The sequence below is a fragment of the Hippopotamus amphibius genome, chromosome 1 (genome assembly GCF_030028045.1).
Source record: "Hippopotamus amphibius kiboko isolate mHipAmp2 chromosome 1, mHipAmp2.hap2, whole genome shotgun sequence".
NCBI classification, from domain to species: domain Eukaryota; kingdom Metazoa; phylum Chordata; class Mammalia; order Artiodactyla; family Hippopotamidae; genus Hippopotamus; species Hippopotamus amphibius.
In genome coordinates, this window is record NC_080186.1 from 55,968,837 (window position 1) to 55,993,574 (window position 24,738).

General features: G+C 36.0%; 1 protein-coding gene across 5 annotated transcripts in view; it reads right to left on the bottom strand.

The window, feature by feature from the left end:
* ZNF326 (zinc finger protein 326) overlaps positions 1-20,270 on the bottom strand; it is a 33,424-nt gene extending 13,154 nt beyond the window's left edge. The window contains exons 1-6 of one of the 5 annotated variants that reach the window (XM_057713443.1): positions 19,859-20,270; positions 17,518-17,562; positions 10,336-10,371; positions 10,128-10,239; positions 7,619-8,024; positions 5,024-5,222 (exon numbers count right to left, since the gene is read on the bottom strand). In XM_057713443.1, the coding sequence (XP_057569426.1) occupies positions 5,024-5,222; positions 7,619-8,024; positions 10,128-10,239; positions 10,336-10,371; positions 17,518-17,562; positions 19,859-19,874 (814 nt within the window). In that variant the 5' untranslated portion in view covers positions 19,875-20,270. Of the gene's footprint in view, positions 1-5,023; positions 5,223-7,618; positions 8,025-10,127; positions 10,240-10,281; positions 10,372-13,950; positions 14,041-17,517; positions 17,563-19,858 lie in introns of those variants that run through there. The other 4 variants (XM_057713469.1, XM_057713460.1, XM_057713478.1 and 1 more) reach the window with 4 other exon arrangements.
* Between the last annotated feature and the right edge of the window lie 4,468 nt (positions 20,271-24,738).

The following is a 24,738-nucleotide window of genomic DNA, read 5'->3' on the forward strand; positions in this document are numbered from 1 at the left end:
ACCTAAAATAATTTTGAATACCACACTTTGGGAAATACTGAAATAACCTGACCTTGCATGAAAGTGGAAAAACAATGAGCACTAGAGAGGCTTGGATGCAAAAACTCATTATAGGAGCTCTCCCAATTTCTTAAAATTTATAAACCCTAAAAGCGGAAGGATACAGTATGTGGCCTTTTTTTGTCTGGCTTCTTTTATTTAGCATGTTTTCAAGGTTCATCCATTTATTGTGCCATGTATCAGTACCTCCTTCCTTTTTATGGCTGAATAATATTCCACTGTGCAAATACACCATATTTTTTTTCATCCATTCATCTGTTGATGAATATCTGGACTGTTTCCACCTATTAACAATTGTGAATAATGCTGCTATGAACATTTGTATACAAGTTTTTGTTCGAATACTTCTTCTCAATTCTTTGAAGTATATATCTAGGAGTGGAGTTGTTGGTTCATATGATCAGTCTATGTTTAATCATTTGAGGAAGCACGAAACTGTTCCCCACAGCAGCTGCACTACTTTACATTCCCACCAGTAATGTATAGGGTTTTCCACATCCTCATCAATACTTGTTATTTCCCCTTTTTTGTTGTTAAGGCCATCGACTTCACACGATATGAAGTGGTATCTCATTGCATTTAAAGAAAGAAAAAGGTTCTTTTTTATAATACAGTTAACTTTAGACTTAAAAAAAAAACAAAAACAACTCATCTGCCCTCAAACTTTTCCTTTTATACATTGTTTATCCTTTTGGATTACCTTTGGAAAAATATCTAATACAAAATCATGAACACCTAGGGATTTATAAACTTAACAGTAAACAAATATTAAGTACTTGCTATGCATACAGCGGTATGTTTCAAAACGATATAAAATCAATACCTTAAAATTCAATATCTAGATTATTTTTCATTTTATAAGAGCTTAAATGTACATTCTTATTTTATTAACCATTTTCAACATCCTCCTTCAGTTCCCCTCAAATTCTCACTCTGTAGAAAATATACTTCTATATTAACTTAAACTAGAAGCAATTTCATTTCCCTTTTATGTGCCAAAGCTATGATGTATGTTGTGTCTCTATCCAAATGACTGAATATGGTTCCTTTCCTACTGCTTTTCAATAAATCATACAGTCTATATATTATACTGTAGCAAGACTTCTTATTCCTGAATATTCAGCAGATATCTTTCAGAATGTCCACCTTACGCCTGACAGTGAAAGCCTGATCTGACTACAGAATTTTGGCTTCATTCTTAGTTATACTACACTACTCTCAAGTTTGTTAAAAAGAAAAAAAAAAGTTGGGTCATATGTATCTGCTTTAGTGGCAAATCAGTTTCTGTATCAAACTTTGCAATGTTTAACCATACCTGCAAAATACATTTCTGAAATCTATCCCAAGAGGATCAACTGAATTGTCTATTCTAATAATACTAAGAGTACACAATTCAGTAAATAATAATCTATCCAACTAACAGTATAAAAGTTATCCCTACTAACATACACTCCACTCAGTATCAGGTTTCCAGAATTACAGAATATTGCTATTTTTTACTAAATAATATAGATGTCCAACACAAAGCATGGCAGGAAAGTAGATTTAAGAATAGTATTTAAACTGTTTCTGAGTTTTGTATTATAATTCATAATTTTGAGGAAAAAAATCCAACATTTGCAATTTCAATTACTTTTTTTCAAAAAAGACACATTAAAATGTCTGTAATGTTGTAGTTAGAAAAGAGTTGTTTTAAAAAAGAAAAAGATAATACAAAGTAATTTTCTGTTACAATCACATGGAGGTTTAAGTGAAGGGTTTCCGGAACAAAACTTGCCCTAGAATAAACCCTGGCTTTGCCATTTACTAGTTGTTTGACCTGGGCAGCATGTTTATTTATCTGCTCTGTGCCTATTTTTCCAGCTGTAGAGGGACTGGTACACATACCTATACCTGAGCTGGCTGATGTGAGAATTACATGAGTAATGCCTGCTATACCCTTTAACACAGTGCTGCCTAGTGTGCAGTAAGCATTCAGTTAAGTGCTAGCTTACTATTATTAACAATTACTATAATCCCACTTTTGACAAATTGGATACATGTATTAATCCTTAAGTGATTTAAATAGAGATGAAATTCAAAAACAAAACATACTGTCAGTATCCAAAAAGATACAAAAAACATCATGTTTTGAAGCAGGACTTATCTAGGCCTCCTCGCTGCTTCCCCTCTATACTCTTTTTTAATAATTATTTGAAGGCTATCATGACTTGTTTAGCACCTCCAACATCAAAGGAATGTACTCTAATAAATTCATTTTAACAGTTAATATCTTATTTTTAAAACTGGAGGTAAAAAATTTGAAAAACTGGACTAGGAAAATTTGGAATATTCATTCATTACAATGATCTTAAAATTCTCCAGTCTCAACAAGATTAGGCAATCAAATATTAACTCTAAAGAAGAGAATAATTTTTGCCCCCTTGCAATATCACCTAACTTGGATAGATAAAATACTTTTCAGTCATCAAGACAAAAATAAAATAAATATAAAAAACAAAAAATAATTCAGTGTACAGTCAAAAACAGGCAAAATATTTGTTGTATATTATATTATTTTGCTATTGTAAGTTTTTGCAAAGAATGCTGAAAAAGACATTTCACTACCTTTTATTTATGTATATTCTTGACAATCTAATTTGGTCAAATGCACTTGATTTCACTTAGAGATACATTATGAAGTTAAATAAAATACAATAACAGAGAATAACAGTAATCTGGCCTGAACTTTTTCTTTTGATTTACTGAGATATAATTCACACACCATACAATTTACCCACTTAAAGTGTGTAATCCAATGTTTTTTAGAACATTCACAGATATGTGCAAACATCACCATAACTAATTCTAGAACATTTTCATCACAAAGAAATCTGGTACTCTGGTATTACTCCCTACCCACCCCACAGCCCAAAGCAACCACTAATCTACTTTCTATCCCTAGAGATTTCTGTATTCTAGACTTTCAAATGAAAAGAATCATATATATGGATTTTCGTGACTGGCTTCTTTCACTTTATTAATCTTTTCAAGGTTCATCCAAGTTGTAGCATGTATCAGTACTTCATTTCATGACTGGAAAATATTATGCTGTATGGATATACCACATTTTGTTTATCCATTCATCCACTGATGAGCATTTGGATTGTTTCTACCTTTTGGTTACTATGAATAATGATGATATATGTATCTGCACATAAATTTTTGTATGGATATATCTTTTCATTTTTCTTGGTATATACCTAGGAGTGGAACTGCTGGAGCATATGGTAATTTGTTTAATCATTTGAGGAACTGTTTTCCAAAGTGCCTGGACCATTTTACATTTCCACCAGTGGTATATGAAGGTTCTGATTTCTCCACATCCTCGCTAAGACTTGTTATTATCTTCTTGACTCTAGCCATCCAGGTGAGTATAAAGTGGTATCTCATCAGGGTCCTGATTTATGTTTCCCTGGTAACTAACTGTTGGGCACTTTGTCTTGTGCTTATTGGCTATCTGTATATCTTTTGGGGGCAAATTTCTGTTCAGATGCTTTGCTCACTTTTTTTAATTGGGCTATTTGTCTTTTTATTGAGTTTAAAAATTCTATACATTCTAGACACATGTCCCTTATCGGATGTATAATTTGCAAAATATCTTACTCTTTGAGTTGTCTTTTCACTCTCTTGATGGTGTCCTTTGAAGCACAAAAGTTTTTTAATTTTTATAAAGTCCAATTTACCTATTTTTTATTTGGTTGATCATTCTTTTAGTGTTATATCTAAGAATTCCTTGCCAAATCCAAAGCCATGAAGACTTACCCGTGTTTTCTTCTGAGGGTTTTATAAGTTTAACATCCTAGCATTTAGGTGTTGCATTTTAGCTTGTGCATGTGGCTATCCAGTTGTTCCAGTACCATTTGTTGAAAAGACTATTCTCTCATTGAATAATTTTAGCATCTTTGCTAAAAAAAAATTTGACCATAGGTTTATGAGTTTATTTCTGGATTCTCAGTTCTATTCCATTGATCTATATGTCTGTCCTTGTGCCAGTACCACTCTGTCTTGATTACTGTGGCTTTGTAGTAAGTTTTGAAATCGTGAAGCAGTCTTTCAATTTTGTTCTTCTTTCTTTAGGATTGTTTTCGCTATTTTAGGTCCCTTGCAATTCCCTATGAATTTTAGAATCAACTTGTCAATTTCTGCAATGAAGTCGAGTGGCATTCTGATAGGGATTGGGCTGAATCAGTGGATCTGTTTGGGGAGTATTACCATCCTAATAACGTTAAGTCTTCTGATCCATGAACATTTATTTAGTATTTCATTTATTTAGATCTTTTTTAAGTTCTTTCAACAATGTTCTATAGTTTTCAAAATATAAGTTTTGCACTTCTTTTGTTAAATTTATTCCTGAGTATTCAATTCTTCTTGATGCTTCATGAATTGTTTTCTTAATTTCATTTTCAGACTGGCTCTCAATTTTTAACAATGTAAAAATGGAAATATGATTATCTCTAAGAATAATCATGTGCAGAAGATAAAAAGTAAATTAATTTTCTAGAAGAATACACAGCTTTTCCTGGTACCAAAGACCATGAAAAATTTCTTGCCTTTGACCTCATGAAGGGGATTCTATGCAATGCAACATACCACTTCCCCAATAATATATCCAACAATAAATATAACACCCAAGAAAGGAGTTTTAATCAAAATCATATGTGAGGTCTTTTTAAAAATACAGATGTTCTGGCTCCACCCTAAATCAAGATTTAGGGAAGAGGGGTGAACCAGGGCATGTGAATTTAAAAAGTATCTTTCAGTAATTTTGATATCCATGACTGATTAGGGCATTTGCAGATGTAATTTCTACAACTGTAATTATACTATTTGTCTATATAAATATGAAAAAATTATCTGCACGCACTAAGTTAAAAAAAAAAAAAAGTATCTTGAACCATAGCAATTATGTTTTCTTACTTACTGGGTGACTTGCTGAGGCTCATCTTCTCCACAGGTTTTGCTAGCTTGGGCTTCTTGATAAAGGTTCCACCAGGTTTATTAAATGGTTGCATCATTTTTCTCTTTATTCCTCTTGCAGCTGCAACTGTCACATTGGTGGGTTTGTTTTGATAGTCAACAACAATTCCAGGTCTATGAATGCTTCCAAAATCACTCATATGCTGCAAATTTGTGAAATCAAGAAATATTAGCACAATATCCAAAGATAAACTATGAATTTATACATAATTTACGTTATCTATCTAAAATTTTTCACCTGAAAATTCCTCAGAATGTAACTAAATTTTACAAGTCCACTCTGAATAAATACATTGAAAAACTTCATAAATTATCACATGAACTCGAATCCACTGAATTACTATTTTTATTTCCAGAAGAACAAATATGGATATTTCCTATTTTTTGATTCTTACAATTCAAAATTACTTGAGATCATGAACATATGTGCCTGTCAGAATATTACCACTTGTACAACTCTCTGACAACTCCTCTTCAGAGTTCCTAATCGATGTTTTCCCATGAAAAGACCTTAAAAGAAACCTTTATTTTACTAAAACCTGGCTTAAAACTAAGATACACAAAGAAGACCATATTTGAAGTCTGAAGTAAAAAAAAGATCCAGAAATGATTTAGGATTTCTCCCTGTTGAAAAAGGGATGAGAAGGCGAGATGGAACATTAGTATGAAATAGGAGAGTTAAAGCATAACCATGCATCAACTTCCAAGACACACTTCAGATAAAGAATTGCATCTGACGTTCCATTCACATTCTTACCTACAGAAACATATTCTGACCCAGAAGCCCAAGAAGCAAAAGTTAAAGATGAAGAGTCATGCAACCAAACGACTCTTTGTGTCCCTTCCTCTTCTCTTGTCATTAACAAAATCCACTACACCAAGAGGCCACATGTTCATAGAAATTTATTCTATTAACCTTACTTTTAGAAGATAAAGATTGAGGAGTAATCTGAAGAGAAGGATCCAATGGGAATTGTACAAGTGAAGATTAAAAAAGAAAGCCCTATTGGTTCATCTATTTCATTAATAGGAGGAAAGAAAGAAAAGTCCATTCAGACTAGAATGGTGGAAACAAAGCATAGGAATACCTGTTTTCTATCACGAAAAGAATATTGATATTTGAAGTCTCATTGAAAAAAAAAATCATTTGCCTAAAGTAATATACAGCATGGAAAACGTTAAGAGTTTTCCAAATTCTCAAACTGGGAAAATTTTCAATTTCAAAACCCAAAGCCTATAATGCCAACTATTTTCAATTAATCTGCAATATTTTCAATTAATCTACAATCATAAGCATGTAGAATAGCAACATATCAGTTGCTTATATTTGCATATTATGCTTAGGAATACCTATCTAACCTAGTAGACTTGAATAAATTAGTGTTTCCAGGTAATTTACATAGTCACATCAGAAAAATCTTCATTAATTATCCATTAAAGGTGCAATGCATTTTACATAAGTAAAGAGTAACTGTTATAAATGCAAAATTTCTACACAAGTATGACAAACTACACTGAGGTACCAAAGGCTAATGAGCAGTCAAAAATATGTGCCCTACTACATTTTTTATCAGAAGTACTTTCCTCTGCAAAGAGAATATTAAGAGCAACTGACTTAAAAAAAAAAAAACAACCACTTCTTACATCATAGCAAAAATACAATATTCTTTATAGGATCAAACTACATAGTAACTCCACAATCTACATACACTTAAACTAGGTAAAATTTCATGTCAGTCAAGTTACCTGAGATGTAAGGCATAATCTTGATACTATATATTCTGCAATTAAATACTTGAAGACTAGTATATTTACTCATTTAAGCAGTAATTTACAAAGTATTACTTCCTAGGAAGGAGCCATAGACATATTTGTACAGGGAGGAAATTATTTCTCAATAGTAACACTAGTGACACAGGTAAAACAGAACACCCGGCAAGAGGACATACTGTAAGAGAGTGAGTTAGCAAAATTATACTGACCACAAATCATCTACAATCTATTATACATAGCAACTTCTTCACCATGTAAACATGGCTAAGCTACCCTCAACTATCACCAACTTTGGGTCTCTTGTGTTTAGTGTGAAATATGAAGCTTTGAAGAAATTCTACGTGCTAGAGTTTAGCAGCAAAGTATACACATTTTACCATACATTGCACCTTTAACCTACTCAAAAACTCCAAAAGGGTTCATTACCTTTACATAATCCAAGAACTGTCCCACTAGCAAAGTTGCTAGTGTTTACAAGGAAAAATGCAACTCCTTTTAACCCCTTTTAGACCAAACCTAATATCCTCACCTTTTTAATAAAGGGAGATTTGGCAAAACTTTATGAACAGTCATCTCACACTGCCACGTATTTTCTGAGGTACTGGAAAAACTTTTACAAGCAACCTAAAGATTATGCTTAGGACTCAGCTTTTGCTTCAAAATACACTGGGATGAACAGTGTTTATTCTAGTTGAAAACCATGGTCTTGAAAGGGTTTAAAAGAGTGACTAGTGAAAAGAATCTGAAAAGATTCTGTTGTACTTACTCCTCGGCCTCGGCCTCTGCCTGTTGATGGTCCTCCAAAAGCATCATAGTTTCTGCTTCCAAACGTACTTTCAGGATAAGCAGGCGTTCCTCTCCCCCGAGAGCCTACAGGTGCAGGCTTCATATGGGGTGAAGAAAAACTGCTGTAGGAAGAGTAATTCTCTCTTCCTCTGTCCTCCATAAACCCAGGCCTCAATTTTGAACGGGAGTAAGGTGCTTCCCAGCTAGACCCGCCCTGGTTTCTACCTCCGAAAGAGTCAAGGCTATTCCGGTAGGAGCTCTCAAATCGACCACCATAACTACCTCCGAAGCGGCTTTGTTCGGGTTCATTAAAACCATAGCCAGATCTGTACAGATCTCGCCCACCCAGAGAAGACCTGGAGTCGTAAGACTCATAAGGTCCAAACCTGGAAGAGTTGCACAGTGAGGGAAAAAACAAAAGTAAGCTTACTAATGTTAGACAATTCAAAAGACAAATTATCAGATGACATTTATCAACTAAAATTCATTTATACCATACTGGTTTGCACAGTTCTACTTTTGTTCACACTTGATTAGGGCTGGGCAGTTCAACATGAGACCAGATAGAAAGCTATCTGAGTCAGTGTTTAAATATGAATTGAGTTAAGTAAACCTTAGCTTAAAAATCTGCTTTTTGGCAGCTTTCTATTTTATTAGAAAGAAAAGATTTGTCTGTCATTATTTAAGCCCAGCCCTAGTCTTGGAAAAAGTCATTTGTTAAAGTTCACAAACTACTCAAACTTTCTTTGAATCCATCCCTAATATTGGAAAATACAAAATATTTACAATATTTTGGCTTTCAATAGGGACACAAATTGAAGACTACATAGATGCAGGCTACTTGTGACACAGAAGAGATCCTTTGTACCCCATTAATCTATATGACAAAACTGCTTCATTGTGTCTACAGCAGTCAAAATTGGGAGAATTATGTGGTTATAAAATTTGGCAACTTGCCAAACTTTGGTTACAGTCAATAATTAATCCTCAATCACTTTTCACTTGTAGACTAATAAATCTAACAAATCTAGAAGGATAAGCACATAAAATAGAACATAAAAGACCACCAACATATACCCTCTGTATGTGAATTTTCAAGATTAGAAAGAATACATTTTATAATGTCTTCAATTATTTGAAAAATTATTTCCTATTATCACATAAAATTATCACATAAAGCTACTCTAAAAAAGGGAGCGCACAGTCTCCTCAAGGTTTTAATAGAGTCAACAGAAGAAACAAATCATCTTACTTCTCACCAAAGCATGGATTACAAAAGTCACTTATCTTACAACATAGTTTTATAAAGGCCCACAATTACACATGAGATAAATGATAACATCTACATAGTTTATGCACATTACATTTACAATGTAATAGGGCAGAGAGAGATATGGTAAAACATTTAAATGTTACATTACTTCAATTATTTACAGATCACTAAATAGAAAGTACTATTTACTTCTGAATCCTAGCAACCATATAAAAGTTATTCCTGTTATCAACTGCATTTTTCAAAACATCTATCACATAAGCAAAATTGTTGTAACTATCTTCTTGATTCTTCTCTACCATAAACCATAATGGCACACTTGAAGCAGAAAAAAGGAAAGTAAGCATCATTAAGTCCATCCTTAAGGAATCCGGATCCTTTAATTTATGAAGAAGGACAATACTTTCAAATGTGTCCTAACTAGTCTTCCTTATATTTAGTAGGAATTTTTGCGGCCTGAAATGTGGTCAACCCTAAAGCTACAGGAGTTCAACTAGATTTAAGTTCTACCCAGCATCAACAGTGAAACATAAGTACAATCTAAATTCTAGTGCATTAAAATAAGCAAAGGTATGGTACTCATGGCTTTAATATAATGCTCCTAGTTTAGAGCACAAGTATTTCTGGCATAAGTAGTACCTGCCCATAAATAACCTAGACGTGATCTAAAGAACATTTTTATTATTACAATATGCTCTTGTAACCTACTTTAAAATTAAAATTAAAAGAATAACTATTTTAAATGCTTCTTAGAAACTGAATGTTGCCAGACTGGTTCAGTTAAACCCATTTTACTCAAAGACTGCTTTGCTGCTTTACAGACTACCCCACGTTAGTAAGGATTTTTGGAAATTCATAAGAAAAAGCTTCACAAATACTATTTCCATAACGTTTTTAGATCATTTGTTCAGGACATTCTGATTGATAAGAAGTTAAATGTAAAAGTAAAAAAAAAAAATGTTCATTGCTAAAGACACAAAATCTTACTCTATTATAATGAAATGATAATGGTTTTCCTGAGGTTTTCCTAAAATAAAGTCTGCCAGTAATGCTGAGATAACTTTTATAACCATTAACACCTTTAAACATTTAAGGTGATTATTCAATTCTAAATAGTAAGGTTCTAGTATCATAACATGCCTAAGGAATACTTAAATTAAAATATCCAGAATCTTATAGTCATCTAATTATTTGGCCAAGTGATGAAGCAATTTACCTGCTACCCCCACCACCACCACTGTGATTGTCCATGCCATATGACTGGTTTAGGTAGGAGTCCATGGATCTTTGACCCCCATAGGATCCATGGCCATAGTCACGATCCATCCCTATAAAGAGTTTAAAAACAAAAAAAATTAAATGACGCTCACCTTTACTGGCACTCAAAAGAAGAATTTTTAGATAAATATCCTTGAATGTCAGACCTCCATAAGATCCAGGGCCATAATCACGATCCATTCCTAAAAGAGAGTCAACAGCAAAAGGTCAGTAAAATACCACTCTCTTCAGGAATCTTTGCATAAAACACAAGATGTTCATATCAATCATCTGGGATGATAATTCTTCATTAACATTTAAGCTAAACTCACACTAAACAGTGAGGGGGAAAAACAAACAGATTATATAATCTACTGAAAAATCAGATTTGCTAATGAAACCTAATTTTTCAAAGAAAAACATTATCAACTAAAAAGTTCTGTATTAAAATTATCTTCAATTTAGCCAATATTTATTTGACTAGGGTACTACCATAAGGCCCTGTGTTAGGTGCTACATGCTACATAATTAATAATTCCTATTCTCAAGAAAAGACAACATTTAATAATGTCAAAAGGAAAAAATGTTGTTATAAGTATAGTTTTCTACATCTAACTCCTCTCAAAATGTCTAAAAACTCAAAAGCAGCCACATTTTAAATTAACCCAATTGAAATAAGTTCATATAGTAACGGAAACATATTTTTAAAAAGTAAAATCAGAGTGGGGCCAATCTGTGGTACTGTGCCTGTAAATAATGACTCAACAAATATTTAAATCCTCAAATACTTTGAATAAAGGGAATGAATGTGAATTCTAACAATGCAAACACTGAAAAAAAATTATAATACAATCGAGGCACTAAGTATATTTTGTTACACTATAATTCCACTTACATCCCCAAACACAATAAAAAAAGGTAATAAAATTAATTTATTATGATTATAAAATTGAAAAAATTTAAAAACCATCTAGAATGTTTCCTATAAAGTCCTTGAAAATCCTTCATTTATCACCCTCCTCCAAGTTTTATGCACTAGTAAATATAAGAATATGCACAGAGCAAATACATTAATTTTTACATTTTAAAAACACTAAATTTTAATTATAATCATGTATAATATTTCTGGTCCTAACAACAAAATCTTGCAACTTTAAATCTGAAAGCAACCTAAATGATCAAACTTAATCTTTTCATTTTATAGTTTACAGCGAAGAGATGAACTGATTTTCCCAAAGTCTCATAAATAACCACCCCTCTAGCTTTATGCTGTTGCTTCTACATGAAACTCTCTTCTACCACTCCAGATATGGGTTTATTGAAACTTTCTAATCTTTTAGAGTCAATTTCAAACACTAATCCTTTCAAGAACATTTTTAATGATGTCTAAATTGATTATCATCTCTTTCTTCTTAATGTCTACAAAGTCTGTAGCTCTTATGTGGGGTGGGGCTTATGATACTCTGTCTTATACACAGTATTCTGCTATTCATGGCCTCATTTTTTTTTGGCTGCGCCACAGGGCATGTAGAATCTTAGTTTCCCAACCAGGGATCAAATCTGTGCCGCCTGCAGTAGAAGCGCAGAGTCTTAACCACTGGACTGCCAGGGAAGTCCTGTGGCCTCATTTTAAATGTACACTAGTCTTGTGGTCAGGGTCTGATTTTTCACTAACTTTTTACGTACCCTAAGGCAGCAGTTTTCAACAGGCTGTTGACCGATGACAGTTGCCAGGACCTTTTCAGAGGGTCCACAAAGTCAAACTATTTTTATAAATAGCACTAACACCTTATTTGCCTTTTTCACAGTGTTGAAAACTTTTTTGCATTGAAGAAGCAAAAGCACTGGTGGGTGAAACTGTTGGTGCTATAGCACAAATCAGGGCAGTTACACCAGACCACACCAGTAGTTGTTGTACTGAACACTTCCAGTAAAAAATAATAAAATAAAAATGCCATCTTCACTTAAAGAATGTCCTTGATGAAGCAGTAAGAATTATTAATTTTATTAAATCATGACCTTTGAGTATACTTTCTTTATGATACTGTGTGTAACAGAATGGAAAGTATATATAAAGCAATTTTGCTGCATATCAGTGCATAAAGTTCCATTAAGTGCCCCAGTTTTCGCCAGGAAAAGCCATCAAATTAGCCACTTTTCACAAGGAATACTATTTTTACTAAAAGGAAAGACTGACATTCAAATACTATGGCTTTCAGACTTGAGCATTTGGCAGACACTTTCTCAAAAATGAAGTGAAACTGTCACCTCAAAGAAAACAAGTGACAGTATTTGTTGCCAAAGATGAAATTCAAGCTCTCAAGTGAAAATGAGAATTTTATAAAACTTGAGCTTGACAGCTTCCCCATACTTAAAGGCTTTTCTGATAAAACTGATATGGTATTACTAAATATGACTTTTTACATTGTACAATAAAATCTGTCAATATTTGGAAAATCTGAATAACTCAATAAACCACTATTTTTCAAATAACTAATGCCTGATATTACAGGATCATAAATTGTAAAAATATCCATTCAAAGTGCAAGGCATGCCAATGGATATTAATATAACCAAAAAGTTTATCAGTATACAAAAAGTATTAATGAGATATTTTACATTGTTTTTTGTTCGTACTAGGACTTCAAGTCAAGTTCATACTAAGCCTAAGACAGCACACCTCAATTCAGACTATTCACACTGCAAGTGCTCAATAATCTTATGTGGTTAGGGGCTGCCATATCAGATAACACAGTTCTAAACTAATAAAACAGTCAATTATTTGTCTTTAGAGTTGGTAATTATATAATTTGCTATCTCTCATAGAGAGGACAATTTTGACATTAAAATAAAGTTTTCAAAATAAAAAGCTTTCCTCTAAAGGCCTCATATTAAAAAGTAATTTTAGAGTTAGGTTCAGTTAGGTACACAAAACAAAAATAGTTATATTTTGTTATTTCTGCTAATTTCTATTTTGAGTCAGCAAGGCTGCCTTTGGATACTAAATCCTTTTTTGATTCTGTGTGTTTTTATTTCACTACAGAGTTATAAATTACTAACATTTATTGGATACTCACCTTGTGCCAGGCACTGTGGAGAACACAAAAATTAATAGAGCTACCTCTATAAAGCAACCACTTTGGCTTATTGTTCATAGTACTGTTACTATTCAGTTAATTAAAAAGGAAAAGATGAAAAGTCTTTATATATATTGCATATAATCAGTGTGATTATAGGGATATAGATTCTATAAGATGACCATTTATATATAAACAACATTCTTCCAGGTTCCTGAATGAATTTAAAAATCATTAAAAGTTGTAAGACTATAACATATCTTTACTATTAATATTAAATGAGAATAAGGATATACTGTACAACACAGGGAATACAGCCAATATTTTATAGTAACTATAAATGGAATATAACCTTTAAAAATTATGAATCACAATGTTATACACCTGAAACATACAGTATTCCGTCAACTATTCCTGAATAAAAATATATATTAAATGAGAAAGTAATTTACTCAAAAATTAAACTGACATGATATTTTAAATCAAATCTATTGCTTTGATTATACTATCATATAAATAAGCTCAACAAATGTTAAAACCAATTATAATTAAATCATAAGATAAGAGTTGTAGAGTAGTACGAAAAAACAACTGACTTGTGATCAAAATAACTAACAAGTTATATAACACCAAGTCGTGAATGAGACCACTTTCTACCACCTCCACACTACTAGCATCACGGTGCAGGCCACCAACATCTCTCACCTACATTACTGCAACAGTCTCCCAATTGGTTTTCCTGCTTTGACTTCTGCTCCCTTTCTGTTTATTCTGAAGAAAATAGCTAGAAGAATTCTGTTAACGTGTAAGTTAAATTATGTTCAATGCTCAGTACCTTCCAATAGCTTCCCATCTTACTCCACATAAAAGCTGAAGTCTTAAGACAATCTATAAGGCCCTGTATCTGTGGTTCTTAACCACGGGCAATTCTGCCCTCCAGAGGACACGTGGCAAAGTTTGAAAATGTTTTTGGTTGTCACCAAAATAGACTGTGGGTGCTATCTGCATCAAATGACAGAGGCCAAGGATGCTGCTAAAATATTCTATAATGCACAGGACATTCCCCCACAACAAAGAATTATCTAGTCCAAATGTCAATAGTGTCAAAGATGAGAAATCCTGCCCACTACCTCTTAATTTTACCCCATTGCCTCTTAATTTCATCATCTATGATCTCCCCTTATTCACTCCACTCTAGCTATACCAGGTCCCTTGCTATTCCTAGAATACACCCATTGTTGCACCTGCTATTCCCTCTGCCTGGAATGCTCTTCTGTATCTGTACTGCTCACACCCCCAATTCTTTCAGGTCTTCACTTTCTATTGCTTCCTAGATATAAGCAAATTATCTTTGACTTTCAATGCCTTATGGCTACACCTCACTATTCTAACCTTGTTTTAAGATTGCTCAGCAAAAATCACCTGTCAAGCTCATCTTCTTAAGTATCTCTGAAGCACAATGCACTCAGCCCTTCCTTTGTCCTGCTTTCTCTCTACCCAAAACTCTTCCCTTTTTTTTTTTTTTTTGGCTATTTATATAGTAAGTATTTTGAAGCAAGAAGGAAATATGAAGACAATGGAAATACAACTTCCTTCCAAGAAATTTGTATCTTGACATGTTTTCCAATGTCTTCTACTTCATTTCAGTCACTGGAAAATACAATACTAACAATCAATGTATTGTTGGTTTCAATTGGTAATTACTACACATCTTTTATTTCCTAAAGTCTACAGTATTTTTCCTCTAGATAGCTTCATGACTTACATCTTTGTCTCCCTCAAATCTACACTCAAAAGTTATCCTCCCAGTGAGTCTTTCCCTAGCATTTCTCTTTAAAATTGTAACACACACAAACACACACATACACACACACACACCCTGTGTTATTATTCTCCCTAGCCACTGCAGCAATATATTACTTCTTGTTTACTGTCTATCTTGTTTACTGTCTATTTCACCCCACTAGACTGTACACTTCACAAAGGCAGGAATATCTGTCCATTTTGTTCAATGTTATATTGCTATGTCCAAGAACAATACCTGATACATAGCATTCAATAAATATCTGTTGAATGAAGCCAAATTACATCCCTGAAATTAATTTCTTCATTTATAAAATGTAGATAACTCAGACCTCAAAGTGTTGTCAAGCAGTGGTCTTTAACTAGAAGTGCATTCCAAAATAATTCAAAGTAGTTCTTTAAAACTTACGTAGTTGGGACCATTTACCCTAAAAATTAAGATTCAAGAGGACTAGAGTATGACCTAAACAGATATACTTTGAAAAAGCTCCACAGGAAAGTCTAACAATACTCTTAAATGAGAACCAATGTTGGAATTAAAATTAAGAGAAAAATAAGTCATAACATTAATAAAAAACTAATTTCAAAAGATATATGCACCCCCATTTTCAATGCAGCATTATTTACAATAGCCAGATATGGAATAACCTAAGTACCCATCAATAGATGAATGGATAAAGATGATGTGATGTCATGTATACGTATGTATATACGTGGAATATTATTTAGCCATGAAAAAGAATGGAAGCTTGCCATTTGCAACAACATGGATGAACCTTGAGGGCATATGTTAAGTGAAATAAGTCAGACAGAGAAACATAAATACTGTATGAGTTCACTTACATGTAGAATCTAAAAAAATAAAAATAAAACCAAAACAAAACAAAAAAGTCAAACTCGTAGATATAATGAACAGATTGGTGGTGGTTGACAGAGCAAGGGGGTAGGAGTAGGATTAGGAGTAGGAGTAGGTGAAATGGGTGAAGGGAGTCGAAAGGTACGAACTTCCAGTTATAAAATAAATAAGTCATGGGGATGTAATGTACAGCATAGTGACTACAGCTAATAATAGTGTGTTGCATATTTTGACAGTTGCTCACTATGTATGGTGATTGATGGTAACTAGATTTATTATGGTGATCATTTCAGTGTATACAAATATGGGATCATTATGTTGTACACCTAAAACTAACATAATGTTATATAATCATACTTCAATTAAAAATAAAGTGCATGTTTTAAAAAGAGGGTCATAACATTAGCGACAGAAATTTCTGAAGCTCTTTTTGCAACACTGTACATTAAGAAAATAAACTTCTGGCCCTCTATGATTCTGCATTTCAAAGCCCTATATTTAGGTATTAAATTTAACTCTCTGGTACCTCCTCCTGGAGATCATGGCCTTCTATTATTCCAAATCTCAGTGATAAAAAAAAGAGATTTTATCACTGGCTCCAGTTTAAAATCCTGGATTCGTTTTTACTCATCCCTCTCAATTTTCTACTCACTACTAGGTAGCCTGCAAGTTCTGCTAATTTCCTCAAGAAATGGCTTAATATTTTTTAAAATTACTATCGTCACTTCCCAAGTTCAAGGTCTAAAATCCTTACACCTGAATTTATGAAACAGCCTTCTGGATAATTTTCCAGTATTCAATCTAACCTACATGTGGATGCAAATTAAATTCTTTCGGTAATTTTATTATATCACTCTTCTGCTCAAAAATATTTTTTTCAGCACTCAATATACATTAACTACTTCCTATATGTTTAACCTTGCCAACATCAAATTCAAAGTTTCTCTAAATTCTTAGAGATGATAAATAGAAATTAACCGTGGTAATTATTCCCATAAGATGACACGGTCTTCTTTATGCAGTAGTACATTTACTTCAGTTTTATTTTATGAATATATTACATTCTGTACAACAGCTGAATTTTGCATTTCTCTGGCAATTAGGATATTTAATTCCACTCCCTGGGGTCCTTCACATAATGCTTTTTTAACCTCTTTGAATTGTTCCATATTCTTTTTATGTTATTATCTTATCTGGCAAAGCCTTAACTCTAATAACTACTAAAACACCACCCCAGTTGTATTCTGCATACCTCTTATGATTTTATCTAGCTCTGTAGTCACAACTCTGATGTCATGCTTATGTCAATAAATAATCAGGCTTCTTTATGTGCTCCTCTAGACAGTTCTTTACACACTAACACATTTGGACACATTAAAGCAAATGATCTCAAAAACAAGGTCAAAATGCATTATGAAAGAAGCAATACAAAACAAAGCCAATAATCCACTTAATCTACATCACTCAATACCAAAACCTCTGATGACTTACAGGGCTGGGATAGGCAGGGTGGGAGGGAATCACGGCAGGGAGGCGATATGGGGATATATGTATAAATATAGCTGATTCACTTTGGTGTACAGCAAAAACTGGCACAATGAAAGGATACTCACCATTAAAGCTCTGATATGTATTTCTGCAAGCAGAGTGTGTGTAATCTATGAAGACACATTAACAGAAAGGAATTAGTGCAATACTAGCAAAAATCTGAAATTATATACCCATCTACTAAAAACAAACACAATTTTTAAAATGCCATTAACTCAATTATCTGCAAAAATAGGGTGTAAATAATTATAAATATTTCATATGGGAAAATACATATCCATTTATTTTCACTGTCTCCTCAAATGGCAGGTTTATCATCCAAATTATGGTAATGTAAAAATTAGTTTATAAAACCTGGTATATGATAACAGCCAAAAAAGGGAATCCAGTGCTGATTTATATGGAGTAACAAAAGAGAAGGCAAATATATTACATATCAAATAATGCAAAAAGCAGAGACACTGGGAATTGATTCTATGTAATATATAATTTTTTCCAAGTTAATATTTCTTTTAGCACTTAATTTGCTCTCTAAAGATTTCAAGATCTTATCTGAGAAATGTATATGCATATATGTGCATATGTGTGTGTGTGCTATATCTATCCAGGATGTGGCAACATCACCAAAAATCATATTGATAATCTCTGTCAAAACTAATATGGCAATTGTTACATCCTTTAATGTTACTAAGAAATACTGAAAGAAAGGAATTTAATAGAGTGGTCATTTGGATACAACTACACTACACAGGATTAGAGTCAGACATATTGTTAGTCAAATTCCATCCCCCAAATATGGTAGTAGGAGTAAAGAGGGGGCATGGGAAAGGGAGTATTTTATCACTGACATTGTTTAGAATTTTATTACTCACATCATTTAGACTTGTAGGCAGCTTGTGATAATAAAAAGCAAACAACGTTTTATTATTGTTTTTCAATTCTCTACAGACAATGGATTCCTTTATGGGAGGGGGAGGGGGAGGAGGTACTATTCCTATCACTCCTTCGGCCCATACTGGTTACTCTCTGCTGTACCTTGGGTGTTGGTACTGTCATCAAACTCTGGTGTTAAAACACAACAATGTATTTTTTAAATCCATTCCCAACTCTGGCATTTCAAATATTCATAGTTTAAATGTATCTATATCAAAGTAAGTCAAAGTCCAACTGAAACAAATAAACAAAAAAAACCGCACCACAGTGTGCTACTGTTAACCCCAGAACTTCCTACTTCAAAGTAACTTAAAAGTATCCACAAAAGGGTTATTCCAGTCCCCTTTCATATACTTAGACTAGGCAGCTTTAACTCTTCTTGGCATGAAATCAAAACAAAGATCAAAGATCATTTAGTCAGACTCACAGCACATTCAGAGTTAAAGATAATTTTTTTGGTTGGGTTAGAGGCTTACAACTGATTTTATTTAGAAATGCCTGGTAACTTAGGACTAAATTCAGTTTATTCACACCCCTTTTCATGACTCCCTAATGCTGTCATTATGTACTCATTTTACCTTGGCACCAATTCCTATAAAAGTTGCTCAAGATCTGAAGACAAGGTGAAGACCAGATTAATTTTACTTCGTGAGCCTATGAAAATGGTTTAAAGAACTGGCGTGAGAGACGACTGAAAGGTACTACTAAAATACAATTTAAACAGCAAGTCCAACCCAGGCGGCTGTGCACAGGTCTGAATTCTGTGCCAGAATTCTACCTTACGTCCCATCCATACAAGGTCCACAGAAAAATGCTTTGCTTCACAGAAGTATTTCAAGTTAGGGATTAAGACCCGGATAATGTTTGTTGGTGAATAAATAACCCAGTTTGCTAACCAGAAATACCTTACTTTCCACTCTGGATAGAGATCTACCTATGCTCATCTCTCACAGACGCCCTTTAAACTCACCCTAAACTAAGACAACCAGAAACATGACCGTGAACAGGCCTCTGAAAATCCTATCTGGCGAGAAGTAACCTGGGTTTGGGAATTTCTAAAAGGGCGATCCGGGCCGCCGCCCACGGGGCGAGTGCGAGCCGCGGCGGGGGAGGCCCGCTCGCCCCTCCGCCCGAGACCAGGAAGTTGGAGGCGTCGGGGCAATTTCCACACAGGGGGCCGGGGGCCGGCCTGAGGCCGAGCGCGGAGGCCGCGGCGCTCTGGGCGCCTCCTTCCCGGCACCGGGGCCTGCGCGGAGCTCCAGGGCGGCGGGCCGCAGCGGGCGCCGGGCCGGGGGATCCGGGCGCGCGGGTCCCCACAGAGGCCGACTCCCGGCACCGGGCCCGCGGCGGGCGGGCGGCCTCCGGGCCCGCAGAACAAAGCCCACACGGCCATCTTGAGACGGTAAACAGACCCCCGGGGCAGGCCACTCCGCCTCCCGCCCGCCGCGGCGACCAGCGAGAGGCCGCGCTTACCGTCCTCGAAGTCCATGGCGGAGACTCGGGGCCGACGGCCTCGGCGGCGCTGGGCTGAGCTGTGACCGGAGGCGAGCTCCCGTGACCCGTGGTTCCACACAACCAGTCAGCGCGACGAAGAGCGACGCTACCGGCCGGGGAGCCGCAGGCCACAGAGAGGCTGGGGGGCGGGGTCGGCCGGCGCTGCCAGCCGCCGCAGCGCGGCCTACGATTGGCTGGCGCTAGCTGGTGGGCGGGCCCTCGAGTGGGGGCGGGAAGCGGGTCCGCTGTCACGCTCCCAGGTGCTGACCCTCTCGGAGTGAACGAGGAGTAAGGAAGGAGGGGAAAAAAGGAGCCCCAGACTGGCCGAGGTCGTGGGAAAGAGAGCTGGGTGTTCGGGAAGGTCTCGCTGTGGCCCGCCATGTTTGATTCTGGCAAGAGCGAAAGGATCTGGCTGGAATATCTTCCTCCTGCCCGAACTAATATATTATACCACGTGCCGACCTTTTGCTTTTTATTGGCTGGTAATGACTGATCAGAAAATGTTAAAATCCTTATGGAGTTTCTGCCGTAAAGACGCAGCAGTTCGGGACGTTTTTAGAACTCTGTGAGCAGAGGAGAACAGATTGCTAATAGGAAACAGTTATAAGTATGATCCAAGACAAGCTATGATCAAGTTCTGAATTTCAAGGTGCAAAATAAAAGTGTTGTAAAAGTTAACATACAGGGAAGATTTGTGGCAGGAGTCATCCAGAACTTGCAGAACAACCACGGGCAAACACATGCATATTAGCATTGTATTACTGTCACTTTGGAAATAGTGTTGGGGACAGTAGGCAAAATCATTCACCCACAAGGCAATGTAGGAAAAGACAACTGTTTGGTCATTCTAACACTGGAGCAGGTTGAACTTTTTTTTCATAGATCAAATGCTGTCAACAAGGAGTTGATCACAGGATAGGAAGTCATGAATCAAGCCATTTGCCCTTCTTTGGGGTCCAACCCGTTGCAAGAACCAAGTTCCAAGAAAGCAGCCTCTGGAAACAGGCCTGAAGGAAAAACTCACGGGTATACTATGTTGCATTACTGTAGCCCCAAATCTGGGCAGGGCACTGTTTCTTCCTCATCACTTCCCTTCTCCACCCTGATTGATTCACCCAGTGCGCCACCCTTTAATTGTTTTCTTCTCTTTTTTTCCTCCTAAGCATGTTTTCTGTTCACCAGAGCAGAACGTGTTGAAAACTGAACTCGTAATTTCCTTCCTCAAACCTGTTCCTCCTCCTTTATTCTTTCATCTGTGTTAGTGGCGTCATGGGCAACCAGCCACTACTGATCCCAGCCAGAAGCCTGCAACTCATCCTGTCAAGACTCAGCCCTCTCCCACTCTCCCATTCTCATTCCATACTGAAGTCTTTCATCTGCTTATTACTTCCTAAAATGTCTTAAATTTGCCCCCTGCTCTCCAACTCATTGCACTACCTGAGTTCGACTCTCATCATCTCTCTCCCAAACTATTGCCATAGCTTCCTAAATAATTTCTCTGCCTTTCCGCTTTGACTTTCTCAGGCTCCTCAGGGCCACAGTGATCTAAAGGCAAATCTGAACACATCATACGTCTCTATCATGGATTAGGTGAAGGCAAAGCTCCTTAACATAGAGCACATCCAGCAGGGTCTGGCCACTGCCTGACCTGCCATCTTTCTACATTTCTCCCTCCTCCTCTCTCCCCTACTCTTTCCCTTTCGAATGGCAATTTTAAGCTACTTGCAGTTCCCAGAACTTTTTTTTCCCCAATGCTTTTTCATGCCACTGAACTTTTGCTTATGTTTTTCTATCTGTTTGGAACATCCCCTGGTTAACCCTACGCATCCTCAAAACACAGTTCAGAATTTATTTCCTCTAAGAAACGCTCCCACATCCCATCTCTGCCCCCTAGTACTTCTCAAATATTAATATGCATATGATTCACATTCGTTTGGTCTGGGTTGGAGCCGGAGAGTCTGCATTTCTCACAAGTTTCCAGAGATGCTGCTGCTGGCAGTCAAACTATACTTGGAGTAGCAAGGCCCTGGGCTCTATTAAAAGTCCCTCCTCTACTGCCAGAGAAGTCCCAATACTAATGTTTTTATACAGAGTGGGGGATCAGTTGATATTGTTTATCATACAAACGTAGTTTAAGAAAATATTGATTACAATTATAAAGCTTTTTTTCATAATCTCTTTAGTTAACCTTACAGGAATCTTAAAAGAAATGTTTTTGTGTGGTAAAGAACATTTATTTGAAGTTCAACAATTTCTTCTGTTTCATTTCAGTTTCTTTTTCTGCTGATATTCATGTAAAATTAAATTTAATACTTTTTGCTAAAATAGCGTATATGGTATTATCCCATTTTTATTAAAGTATTTCTGATTTCTCTCTACATATATATCCAATTATTTGGCTTTTGCTTCATATAAATGCAGAGAAAGTTATCTGCAATGATGCTTGCCTAATGTTAATAATAGTTATTTCTGGGTGATAGTTAACTTGGATTTTGTACTCTTCTGCTTTGCTTAAGTTCTTTATGATGAACATATGTATATTTAAAAAAATAAAAACTATACAATGAAAATAAAAAAAAGCCCCTCCTCTGCATTGCCTGGACCAACCTGTGCTCCAGAACTATCTCTCTTGCATCAGATACTGTTTGGCTTTATGTCTCTCCATGTTAAAAGCTCTTTGAGATTAGACCCAAGTCTTCTTTGTACCCTAAGTGCCAAGCACATAAGTTTTACAATTAAAACTGAGCTGTCCCTAAGGTTTTAAACTTTTTTTCTTGTTATCATGGCAAAGGAATGATTTTGTAATCTGAAGTCTTCAGGTCTTGGCATGAGTGAAAGGAAATAAACATTGGGTCACTATTTGTATTTGTGTATCATGTGCATACACACATACGTACATGTGTGCGTGCGTGTACACGCACACACACACACCCCTACCTTACTCACCTGAAAGAGAAAACTACCAGACAAGGAACTCCTAACTCCAGAAGAAACCTGACCTCAGCACAAATGCCTGGAGAGCCAGAATACATGGGTCTCTTCTCTCCTTCCTTCCTCTTTCCCAAATAGGAAGTGTCCTTGCAGAGGCAGGTGGCAGTGCCTGAGACACCCTGTAATACTTGAGAGACCATCAGATCATCCCCTAATTCATTTATTGAACAAATATTGGTTAAGCATCAACTATGTGCCCAACATGGTTTTCATCATTGCTCTTTCCTGCCCCCCAGGGACTAGCCAGGCTACCTGGCCTTTTCCCACTTTGCTAGGCTCAGATTTTTACCCTGAGAGGCCAATGTTTTGTACAAAGTCTTATATCATTTCATCCTCCATATATTTCTCAAGAGGTAGCTTAGTAAACACCAGACCAGCAGAGTCCCTTGGAAAATAAAAGAGAATAGGATTTTTTAAGTGCAGAGGTTAAAGGATGTGTGGGCTGAGGCCAAGGAAAGACTGCAGGAAGAAGGAGGAAGTAAGGGGTCACTACTAAGATCTGATCCTGAGGGAGCTGTCAGAGAAGCCCCACCACCCCTCTCCCCAGAACCTGAGAAGAGCGAGATGAGCAGACTTCCCGAGGACCCTGGGACCTTTGTTTCTCATCTCCTAACCCTCCACCTACATAGCTTCTGCTCTAACAACACAGGACCATCTGCTGTTCCTTGAGCAAGTCATGTGTTTTCCTGTTTTTATGCCTTTGCTTATCTTGTTCTCTCTGCTTCTGTGATATTTCTTCTCCTCCTCTGCCATTCTTCAAGATTCAATATGACATTACCTCTTTTTAAACCCCTCCCTAGCTCTTAGTCAGAATCCCTTTCCCTCTAGGTTACTTTAACAGCAATTATCACAGTTGAATTTTTGTTATAATTAGTTACTTCTTTGTCTAGCTACTTTTTCTTACTCTTTGGGTATGGAGACCCTTCTTTGCACCCCTTCATAAGGCCTGTGTGTGGCATTTGTCACTATATATTAAAGGAGGGGCGCATTAGCCAATTGGCCACTGAAGAAAAGATTCAGACAAATTGGATACCCAGAGCTTCATCCCAAACCACAGCATCCTACAATTATTTTGGAGAGTAAGTGACAGTGGGGTTACAAAAGGGAGTCCTAATTTCACAATGCTTTCCTAACGAGCTCCAAGTAATTCTTCCTCCCTATGTTCTTTAGGGAATTCACAAATACTTACTGAAGTCGAGAACTAAGGATTACTATTTAATAGCAGAGCAGCTAAACTCAATATAAACAAAGTAATTCCTGTCGAGGGCTCTGATGACTTATCAGGGAGAGCTGGTTACAGAACCGCAACAGTGGAAATCTGCTGAAAGCAGCTGGTATGACAGCACTAAATGGATGTGGTTTATACCTATGGGAAGATGTCTTTCTCTGATTTTCATATACAACTTCAAAAAGATGCAAGTCTCTAAAAGCTAAAAGGAATAGCAATTAAAATAATAAGCAACCTTTATTAAGCCCTATATATTAATAAATGTTCCAAAGCACTTTCCATGTATTAACTCATTTTATCTGCCCAATAATTCTGTGATATAGGTACTACTATCACCCCACTTTAGGAAACTGAGACCCAGAGAGGTGAAGTTGCTTGCCCAAGGTCACACCACTAAAAGAAAAGCAGAGCCAAGTTTCAAACCCAGGCAGCTGGTTCCAGAGCCCAAGCTTACATCTCTGTCATTCAGAAGTGACTACAGTCTTCTACTGAGTAGCAGTGGTATGCTAGGAATTTGGTGGACACTGTACACCCCTGATTTCTAATCCTAACGAAAAGGTAGGCTATATCCTTTTCCAAATAAGACAAATGAAAAAGAAAGTTACTCATCCAAGAAGACACAAGTAATTGCTGGTCCCAT